This window comes from Ctenopharyngodon idella, chromosome 5 (assembly GCF_019924925.1).
Source record: "Ctenopharyngodon idella isolate HZGC_01 chromosome 5, HZGC01, whole genome shotgun sequence".
NCBI lineage: Eukaryota > Metazoa > Chordata > Actinopteri > Cypriniformes > Xenocyprididae > Ctenopharyngodon > Ctenopharyngodon idella.
The window spans coordinates 1473218-1485244 of NC_067224.1; the positions used below are offsets into that span (position 1 = coordinate 1473218).

The window sequence follows — 12027 nt, forward strand, 5'->3', positions numbered from 1 at the left end:
CATATATTCAAACTTTCATTCCAGTATATTCAGACTTTCATTTCATATATTCAGACTTTCATTTTCATATATTCAGACTTTAATTCCATATATTTAAAATTTAATTGCATATATTCAGACTTTAATTCCATATATTCAAAATTTCCATATATTCATATATGCAGACTTCCAATCCATATATTCAGACTTTCATTTCATATATTCAGACTTTCATTCCATATATTCAGACTTCTAATCCATGTATTCAGACTTTCATTCCATATATTCAGACTTTCATTTCATACATTCAAAATTTCATTTCATATATTCAAAATTTCATTGCATATATTTAAACTTTCATTCCATATATTCAGACTTTCATCCAATATATTTAAAATTTCATTCCATATATTCAGACTTTCATTCCATATACTCAAGCTTCATATTATTAATACAATAATTTATATATCAAAGACAATAGAAGTATTTACAAAATTATTTATAAAGATGTACTTAAGATGAACTTAAATCCTACTTAAGTGGCTCAAAAAACACTCTAACATTTGGATAATTGCATTTGAAATACATTTAAACTATAATACATTTTCATTTAATTGCAATTAACATGCAATTATGTGCCTAAAAATATTACATTAAATTTGCACTTAAAAGTATATTATTTCAGTATTAAGTCGTCTTTTTAAAGGTATGCTGAAGTGTATTTCTTTTTCACAAAGGTCTAAGAGCTACAATGAAGAAAAAAAAAAAAAAAAAAAAAAAAAGTAAGTAATGGCTTAAATTTGGATGTGTTCCTCACAAGTTATTACATGACTTCAGTTTAATGCATTTTATGTAACAGAGCAGCATGGACATTCCGATAAATATCTTCTTTTCTGCTCCACAGAAGAAAATAACTAATAACTGCAAATTAATGACTGAATTTCATGTTTTAGCAAACTATTTCTTTGAAATCTCTGTATGAAACTCTGTAACACACGTCACTTGGCATGAAAAGGGAATAATCTCTGGAGTCTAAAAGCTAAACACACACACACACACACACACACACACACACACACACACACACACACAATCAGCGGATTAAGAAATAGATTGCCTGAGTATAAAACAAAATCAAAGCCCTTGCGTCTAATGAAGATGGAGATTTGTGGGATTACGCACAAATGTTGAAAAGCCGCACGACTTGATGCTCATTCAAGCTCACGCAGACAAACACAAAAACACGCATGTAAACATTTGACTTCAAAGACAGTAAATCTGCGAGCTTTGATTCCACCTGCTGCACATGTTAGATGTTTAGGAAGGGCCGTCTGTCCGGATGTGTTTGTGTTTATGTAGTTTCTGCTTTTATCATTTATTCATTTGAAGATCGGCAGGAACATGGCGACAGCTCTGTGCTTCTATCAAAGCCGTGGCTGTTTCGTGTTATGGGAAGATTAGAAGCTCTTGTATAGCATTAAAGAACAAACTGTATCTAGAGAAATCTGTGATGAAGCAGGGCATCATGGGACGACAACTGTGCCTGTTTCTTATTACGTCTGTCACCTGTCAGCCTTATAATGAAGTTCTATTTTGAGCTTTTGATAGCAAAGGGACGTGAACCTCAGCTACCCAAGAGCCCAGCGATGTGTTCATCATTGTATTTTTATGTTTTTATTTTTGGTGAACAGACAGAGCAAATGAGACATACATATCAAAAATATTGCTTGTCTATATGATGTGCACATCAATGACAAACTCCCAGACACTCATTTTCTTTTCCAGGCAAAACATTTTTAACATTAGTGCAACGTCCGAATGCGACACGACTGATGTTGTGAACCAGTTATCAATGTCAATTGTGAATAAAATAAAAAAGATGTATATTATAGTGTCTGACATAAAAGAGCGTTGATGCCTCACAGTGTGCCTTGGCTTTACCCAAAGATCTCACTGCTGTCATTTCATACCATCTGACAAGGAACAGACTGTAAAGACTGGAAGAAAAAAAAAAAAAACAGCACAGAGTCATTCTCAGCATATGATGTTGTTCGTGTGCAGCGTTTGTCCCCACGGCTTCCTACTGATACATTAAATAAACTCATGTTATTTGATACATTCCACTATGTGTTTAGTGTGCAATGCTGCAATTTTATTTTTAAATGTTTACCATCTAAACATCTGAAGACATTTATATCTTTCCATTCATTAACATAGATTTAAAAGGGGACATATCATGAAAATCTGACTTTTTCCATGTTTAAGTGCTATAAACGTGCATCTACCAACCCAGAAAATGTGAAAAAGGACAACCCAGGTAAGTCTTTCTCTGCAAGCATACGAAAAAACGAGCTGCTCAGATTTCGCTCTCCTTGTGACGTAGCAAGGGGATCTTATTATAATATTGCCGCCCCTTAATCTGCACGTTTCCACCCACGTCACCGCCATTTTGTTTTTGCAAGTGTCAACGGTGTACCAGTTCTAACGCCATGGCAAAAGTTTGAGCAAAGCATGCTAACTGTTCTGTCGTTGGCTGCACAGACGAGCACTGAGCACTATTTAGAGTCTCATTAGCTTAGATAGACTGCATGTTGACGTTGGCAAGCTCGATTGCTAAAAAAATGAGCATTTGTCCGAGCAATATTTTGGAAAATGTTTTTAGCCCATTCACAGCATTTGATAGCATTAGCCTGGTGTGTATGGCTCTGTTTGGCAAACAGGTACGCTATGTAAAGTGGGCGTCCATACGGGTTTTGCACAAAAGATTAACATGACGGCACATGCTAGTGGATGAGTTGAATCAACTCCACAGCAGCTACATAAATTTATCCACTAACCATTCAGAAACGTCTAAAAGTTGTAACTTCTTCCTGAGTCTCTCCATCAGTGTCGACTCCGGTTTGAACAATGTAAGGCTGAACACCGTTACTGACAATCCTTATTTTGGCTGCGTGAGATTCTCCAGCTTTGTTGTTGTTGAGCGACCGAAGCGTGAGCTGTTAAAGCTCCACCCTCTTCTGGAAAGGGGGCCGGGAGCAGCAGCTCATTTGCATTTAAAGGGACACACAAAAACGGCATGTTTTTGCTCACACCCAAATAGGGGCAAATTTGACAAGCTATAATAAATGATCTGTGGGGTATTTTGATCTGAAACTTCACAGACACATTCTGGAGACACCAGAGACTTATATTACATCTTGTAAAATGGTAATTATAGGTCCCCTTTAATGGTTAGCACTACAATTCAAAATAATTTTGTTTTCAGTATGATATCAACAAAAGAAATATTAAGATCTTTTGCATTGTTTACACTGCTCTGTTACTGCAGTGTTAAAGCAATGTTGTGTATCGCACATGAGTGATGTCATACAACGCTTCTGCATAATCACACAGTTTATGCTCTTTGTGCAGGTAAAAAGATGTCCATTTTAATGGCACCTGTTCTGGGAACGCGCCGCTGGATAGTGACTAAAATTGGATCCTGGCCAACCAATAGACTTTTAAATAGATGTCCTCTGAAACGCTTGCCGCATCATCATAAATTTGCATATGGAATTTAAGACTAAATCAGCTGAAAGCATTTCAGAGAGGAAGACGTGACCTTGACGGGCCCTTTCACACACCTCCCTCTCTCTAGTATCAATCTGGGCTTTGTCAATCCAAAACACCCAATCATAAAAGTGCATCTTTTAATAAAGCTCTCAGGCGAGATCTTAATTGTATTCTCAAAAGATTCTCAACAGGGAAAAAAACATTTCTAAGGATAAATTCGCAGGGTATAAGGCTTATTGCAACAACAACAACAACAAAAATAAATAAATAAAAAATATGCAACTAAATCTGATTCAGTCCATGTTTTATGAGTATATGAATATGGCTATGGTACCAGTATCACTGATTAAAATATAAACACATAAAACTTACAAAAATGCAGATGCACAAATTAAAATCTGTAGATAAAAAAAGCTGAGATTTGACATGTAATGCCCTGTAAAGATGATCCCGCCTGTGTTCTCTGCGGGTCATTGCGTCTAATGAGCTCTATATGTTGTTTGCAGTGTGATTTCTTTGTGTTTGCAGCGTTTCAGCGCTGGTGTGTTTCTTTAATGAGTTCAGTTTCTATCAGTGAACTCTCCAGATCAAGCCAACAAATCTGCTTCAGTTTTCTAGCACTCATATGCAATATATAATACATATATATAAGGAAAACTAGACTATCAGCTTTAAGGTTCACTAACCATTTCATTTCATGTTTTTGTCTAGAATTGATTTCATTTTACAAATATTCTCAAAACATCAAGGATGACATGTGGAGACTGCAGCCTAAAGCAATAGTTCACCCAAACGTTCTGTCATCATTTCTTTGCCCTCATGTCATTTAAAACACATAACTTTCTTTTTCTGACTTTTTTTTTTTTTCATGCAGCACAGAAGCAGATGTTCTTATGATCTAGCTTAAAAAGCATTTCTTGTCGCAATTGCATTTTACCAGTAAGAATAGAATTACAGTAATTGTTACTAGTAAGAACTGAATTAGAGTTCTCTAATATGAATTGTTAGTATTGAATAACATAGCTCTCTATTTAGAATTGTTGCTAGTCAGAATTGTATTAATTGAATTAAAGAATTGAATTAAAGCTCTCTAACTGAATTTTCAATAGTAAGAACTGAATTTCAGAGCTCTAATCTGAATTGTTGCTCAGAAATTGCTAGTAAACATCACAAATAATTACAAACAAATGGCAAATAACACACTGAATTAAAGATGCAATTTTGAAGCATGCAGAAAAACTCTTTTATAAATTATTTGTTTTATTATTTTGTTTTATTTCAAGTTTGAAAAATCATTTATATATATATATATATATATATATATATATATATATATATATATATATAGTATGGGTTTGAAACATCATGAGGCCAAGTAAATTACATGATTTTCATTTTTGCATGAATTATTCCTTTAAACATTTCCCTTCAAAGTCGACTCATCAGCTGAGGTGACTTGACTCCACAGAGAGAGTTAAAATATCAGGGCCCATCTTGAACACCAACCGCAGTGACAGAGCGTCTTCTCTTTGATTTAAGTGCTGTAGATCTCTTCAGCAGAGCTCAGACTAGGAGACACTGATAAATATAGCAGAGGCGGCGCTGGGAGGCCCGTTTCTACCCCTCTCACTGTTCATTTGTCTGCTGCAAGCCTCCAAATACATACTGAAGTGTCTAGGGCACGTCCCCTCGTGGAAGTCTGGGGTAAGAGAGAGGCTAGCTGACAGACGTCACGCATTTCATGCCTCCAGAGAGTGAAGCCTGACACCATGCTGTCATGATGTGTGTGTTTGAAAAGCCAGAGAGAGTGTGAGTTTATTTAGCTATGTTTTGGGCACAAAGTGTCCTCAGAAGTGAGCATCCTTTGGGAGTGTCTTCAAAGATTAAAATAGCTCCTAAAGTAAATCATGTTTTTAGAATTTAAAAGTATTCTTAGCTAATTGTCAAATGCAATGATCTGTAGACAGTCAGTTCCACATACTTCCCTGTGCCAATAACGCACTGAGCGCCAATCTGCAGGATTTACAGGGAAAATGTGCCGCCATATCAACACTCTCATACTGTCTGTATGTGCGTGAGCTTGTGGAGCTGTACTGCCATCCAAACTCAATCGATATTGTTAGTGCAGGTCTCTCTCTCTCTCTCTCTCTCTCTCTCTCTCTCTCTCTCTCTCTCTCTCTCTCTCTCTCTCTCTCTCTCTCTCTCTCTCTCTCTCTCTCTCTCTCTCTCTCTCTCTCTCTCTCTGTGTGTGTGTGTGTGTGTGTGTGTGTGTGTGTGTCAGACTCAGCCTCTTCCTGAATGCACGAATAGTTTCCTGTCTGCAACGTGACTCGCAAGAACACACACACACACACACACACACACAAATACACATTTATCTTGCCATCTAAATGAGGACCTATCATAGAGTTCCATTGTTTTAGATACAGCTACATATACATACACAATAATTGTTTTCTATAAATAGATCTTCTTTGTGTTGTGCCTGGATTCCTCACTGTGCACATTCTATTTCAAAATATGCATAATTTCACTGCGACATCCCTTGTGGTAAAATATGTACACTTTCACATACTTTCAAAAAGAGTGCATATTACAGAAATAATATACTTTAAAAGAATACAATTAAGTGCGAACTGAATATAATGTTTTTGGACACTTAATTATATGTTAATTGCAATTAAATGAAAATGTATTATAGTTTAAATTTATATTAAATGCAATTAGTTGAACTTTAGCTGTTTTTGACCCACTTAAGTAGGATTTAAGTACATCTTTATATGTAATTTTATAAATAATTCTATTGTCATTGAAATATGGTTAAAGTCTACAAAGCATTTATGGTAAACTAAAATATACCTTAATGTCATTTCTATTAGTTTCTATATTGAACTTAATTTTATTAAGTCTATTAATTCTATTAATTGAACTTCAGAGTGTTTTTGACTCACTTAAGTAGGATTAAGTACATCTTTATATGTAATTTTATAAATAATTCTATTGTCTTTGAAATATGGTTAAAGTGTACCAAGCATTTATGGTAAATTAACATTTCAATTCAATTCAATTCACATTTATTTGTATAGCGCTTTTCACAATACATATCGTTTCAAAGCAGCTTTACAGAGAATGCATGTCAACATTACAATTTGGAGACTGCAGTTAGCTAATAATGTAATAATTTAGGCGATTAATATACAATCACTGTTAGCAATTTAATTGAAGGTAGAAGCAAAGAGCTCCTGGAAAAATGAATTACGTATTAACAATAATTAGGATATATAGAAATTTGCGAATGTGCGTGTTGATCCAGATGTTGCACATATACTTTAATGTAATTTCTGTTAATTTCTATATTTATATATTGAACTTAACTCTATTAATTCTATTTTATTAATTCTATAAATTGAATTTAAAGGTTTTTTTGACCCACTTAAGTAGAATTTAAGTACATCTTTATATGTAATTCTATAAATAATTCTATTGTCTTTGAAATATGGTTAAAGTGTACCAAGGATTTATGGTAAACTAAAATATACTTTAATGTAATTTCTATTAATTTCTGCATTGAACGTAATTCTATTATTTATATTCTGTTAATTCTATCAATTGGACTTTAGAGTGTTTTTGATCCACTTAAGTATAAATAATTATATTGTCTTTGAAATATGATTAAAGTGTACCAAGCATTTATGGTAAACTAACATATACTTTAATGTAATTTCTGTTAATTTCTATATTTCTATATTATTTCTATATATAAAAGTGTATATTATCATCTAAATATATTTCTAATGACACATTTGCAATGATGAAGATTTTTTTTTTTTTTTTTTTTTTTATATAAACGTGTATTTAAGTGTATTAGGAGACAGTCATGAGAGTGTACTCTCTTTTTAAGTGCACTTAAGTGGCCTTTTATTTCATTTATATATTACATTATCTGCAAGTACAGTTTATTTTAAATATACTTTTAAGATTTGAAGTACACTATAAGTGCACATTAAATACAATTAAGCACACTTCTTCTTCACAAGGGCCAGTGTATTAATATAGACACAAAAACACTCAAGCACGCTGATGAAGCAGTTGTGAACATAAATGAGCCAAAGCACATGGAGATGAGCACTAGTTTGTTAGGTCAGTCGTTCTTAAGTCTGTCTGTATTTAAGTGGAGCACAAGTGCTGCGTTTGCTGCTTGCTGTCGTCCTGACTCAGCAGCTATTGTCAATTCCGTTTAATTCTGTCATGCTTGACTTCCTGCTTCCTCCAGCCCTGTCTGCCAGAAGCTCTTCAGCCGCCTGTCAACTCCAACAAGAAAAAGCTCCACGGACAGATGGACGGTGGGCGGATAATGAAGAAGGAAGAGGATGTTTCTTTCTTTCCTACTTTTTACCTTCCCCTCGTTCTTTTTTTCCTTACCTTGATGGCGTTGCTGGAGATCTGAATCTCGTGGAGTTTGCGCATGGTGCCGTCGCGGTCGATGAAGTACGATGAGGCGAGCTGGTGCAGTGCCTCGACTCCTTGGGTGGCGTTGACCATCTTCCGGTCCAGCTTGTTCTTGGCCATGTACATGGTGAGAGCTTCCTCACCTAATGGCACAGAGCAATATGGTCAGTTAACGCAAGACTTCACTTCCCGTGATTCAGATGCCAAGAGTTAAAATATCACATTCTCAGAAGCTCATTTACTCGCTCACATGTCATTCCATGACTTACTTCTCATTCAATTCAAATATGACGTCAAGACACTCATTGGTTGATTACAGGCAAAACCATTTTGTCATGCAATGGTCAATTTTGCTCTATTTTGCTTCCATAACATGTCTTCTTTCAGACTAGTATAAAGAAGACACCCAAAATGTGCACTTTTTATTGCACTTTGACACAGTAGATTTCAACTACAATTCATATCTTTAAAGGCGGTGAGTTTGAGTCAGAAATCTCCTCTTCAGAAGCTTTACACAGACCACAATTTACAGTTTTATTCCTATCTAAATTCTGAAGGGTTTTACAGAGGTAAAATGTGTTTCTTTCTGTCGTTTGACAGCATTTTCTGATTTATGTTGTAATAAAAAGAGAAATCCAAAATCTGCTGTGTAAAAACCTTTAACTCTAATATGTCAACAAAATCTAATAATTTTGAACCTGGCTTTATCCAATGTTCAGATTTCTGTTCTGGGAATGTAAGCAAATTAAGGCATATTTAATAAAATAATGCCATTTGCTCATTTGCATATTTAAACATGACATTTAAAAAAACTTATAATACAACACGATTTTCTTAACTCTTTCCCCTCCATTGGCACAATTTTCTGTCATTTATGACACAACGCTTCAATGCAATTGATGAGGTTTTCCGGCAATCCATGCTCCCTTTCGAGGGAACTGCGACGCTGCGTCATTGTGCTGGTGCTGAAGACGTTCCCATAGCATCAAAGCAATGACGCAGCGTCTCGTTCCCATCTCAGAGAACCGGTTACATGCCAAACCCTGAGACGTTTCATGGTTATACAGTAGGGGGCGCTGTTACACATCTTCTGAAATAATACAGCATCTGCAGATCCAAAAACAAGATCATCTGCATAAACCAACACCGAAATCGAATACTTCCCTTCTAAATAGTATGCGAAAAACTGTACGGCAAAAGAGTATTATGTTCGAATACACAGTATTCGAAAAACAGTAGGACGAAAAGTCCCTGAATGACCTACTACTTCCGGCGAGATCCTGAACTTGGCATTCAATGGACAACAGAAGAGGATTTATGAATGACAGTGAAGCGACATAACTGATGCTGGTAGGTCATGTGACAGTAACAACATGGTGATGTAGTGCGTCCCAATTTCATTCATACTACCTATATTCATACTCTAAAGAACATACTATTTTAAACGGTCGCAAAAGTAAATTCAAATTTAAATGTAGTACCTACTCAGACAATTATGAGATTTCGGATGTAGAGCAATTGTGCCTCACACATCCTGAAAAGTGAAGACAAATCATTTTGATCGCCCCCTAGTGGCTGAATGCAGTATAGGTCATAAACCCTGCTCTCACTATGTAATCGAATAGGATGCGAGCCAAACTTAAAAATCCAATTACCATCCAAAGATGGTTTCTGTCACTTTAGGTAGTTCTTATCACACTGACATATGCTCAAGTGTTCATTGAATGAAGCTAAAATATATATTTTTTTTTCTTTCTTTCTTTTGATATATTGTATATTCACATATTCATATAACAAAATATTCTGGGGGCCATTTTGTGAATATGATCAAAAATGCTGGTGCATTTTTTGTTGTTTTTGTTTTTTATAAACGCTGGTGGGGAAAGAGTTAATGAATTGTGATTAATCAACTGGGGAAATATATGGTTATATCTAACGGTTAAACATTTTCGCTATTCGCCGGTGGTGTCTTACGGACATTCTGACATATATCGGGTCTGGAATGACATGAGGACGACTAAATGATTTCCACCACTCTTTTACAGGAAACCAATACTGAGATCCCATAGCAACACTACATTTCAAGACTTGTTGTCATGCTTTATAAAGTCGTCGCATTGAGCTTGCCAACATTCATACGGGCATCATTTTGAGAGCTGTGGTTCATGCAGCCAACATGTCATTTTATCAGCATGCTTCTTCAGCGTGGACTTCCTAGTGTGTAAGAACTGACATGATGGTGACACAGTGTGCATCGGTGACTCACTTCACACACTGTCACAGAGAAAATTTTGCTTACAGTGTCAAACTGACATGACCCGCGTCTCTCTCTCTCTTTCAGTCTGACTACTCGACGGCAAAGATTTCTTCTCCACTGGAGTCGAGTGGGAGAAGCAGCTATGATTGATTTTTGCAAAGCGCCTCTGACCTTTTCCTAAATAACTCATTCACTAGGACGCCAGAGAAATATCAGCTTTGAGAGTATCCGTGCAATCCAGCCGGCACAAAAACACCAGCTATGTGTCGACACAGACAAACACGGGGAGCAAAAACACTCTTTCTCTTTGCAAGCCTCTCTCTCTCTCTTCATCTCTATGCACCAGCTCTCTATCATTCTATCTTTAGAATGAAGCACTCAAAAGCTCCACTGTAGCTCGGTTCCAATCCATAGTGCGCTCCCTTGACAGACAGCACTCTACACAGTCAGTGTGAAGACATAGAACATCACACTGCACAACAAACAGATTGTTTTGCTTAGTATTTTTGTCTTGTTTTCCTGTACAAATATCTAAACATTCTTAAATCAAAATACATTTACTTTGTATCAAAGTTGAGAGTTTTTATGCTTATTTTGGTCAAACTGCAACATGGTATAGCACACTACTCTTACTATTACTGCAGTATACAAGATGTGTCCCAATTAATGTACTTATGCACTATTTGGTTTCAGAGAAATTATTCTACTGAAACAGATACTTTACATTTAATAGAGCAAATAAAATCTAAAGTTGACAAAGGAGGATTAGTTGGTGCTATATTTTTAGATTTGCGTAAAGCCTTTGATACTGTTAATCACAAAGTTCTCCTTTCTAAACTGTCTAATTTTCAGTTTTCATCTGGAGCTTTAGCGTGGATATCCTCATATTTATCAAACAGAGAACAATGTGTAAAGATTAAAGGGGTTAAGTCGTGTAACTTACATTATACAATGGGTGTACCCCAAGGATCAGTGTTAGGTCCCTTATTATTTAGTTTGTATATTAATGATCTCCCGCAACAGTGTGAAGATATACAAGTGCAAATGTATACTGATGATACTGTTATTTTTACACATGCAGCTGAGAAGTTAAAAGCTGCTATGGAAAGGATTACACAGTGCCTGGAGCAGTCGTGTCTTAGCCTGAACATTGGTAAAACAATAGTAATGTTCTTCTCAAAAACAAATGTTCGGTCTCCCAATGTTGATATTTTTATTAATGGTTAAATTGTTAATGAGTTAAATTATCTTGCTGTAATATTGGACTCAAATCTTAGTTTTAAAAAACATGTAAAAAGAATAGTGAGGAATATTAAATATAACTTGGCAAATTTTAGACAAATTAGATGATGTCTCTCTGTTGATATACATGCTACAATCCTTTCTCATATGTCATACATGTTGGGGTCAAGCTGTGATTAAACCTTGTTATCCCTTTATAAACATACTTTAAATATTTTAGATAAAAAACAAACGAACATTTTCATCATTGTAGGATCTTAGAGAAACATTTGTTGTGACAATTTTAGACTTTTTTCAAATGTGTGTATGGTTGATAACATTTTAAATGGCTTGGCTCCTTCTAAACTCTGTGATTTTGTAAATTTTCTTCTAAAAATTCCTTTTCGTCATTCTGCTTTTGGACTACGTCTTTCGCAGTGAAAGCTACTACTCATTGGAATGCCTTACCAGAGGATATAAAAGGGTGTAAATCTATTGTTTGTTTGTTTTTTTAATCAAAGTTAAAGTCTTTTTTAAAATCAAACCAACTCTGTAAACATTGAAACAGC

At 35.3% G+C, this 12027-nt stretch overlaps 1 protein-coding gene across 1 annotated transcript in view; it reads right to left on the reverse strand.

Annotated features, from left to right (window-relative positions):
- brinp1 (bone morphogenetic protein/retinoic acid inducible neural-specific 1) overlaps positions 1 to 12027 on the reverse strand; it is a 165863-nt gene that overhangs the window by 58309 nt on the left and 95527 nt on the right. The window contains exon 4 of the mRNA XM_051894306.1: positions 7954 to 8123. Within this exon, the coding sequence (XP_051750266.1) occupies positions 7954 to 8123 (170 nt within the window). The remainder of the gene's footprint in view (positions 1 to 7953; positions 8124 to 12027) is intronic.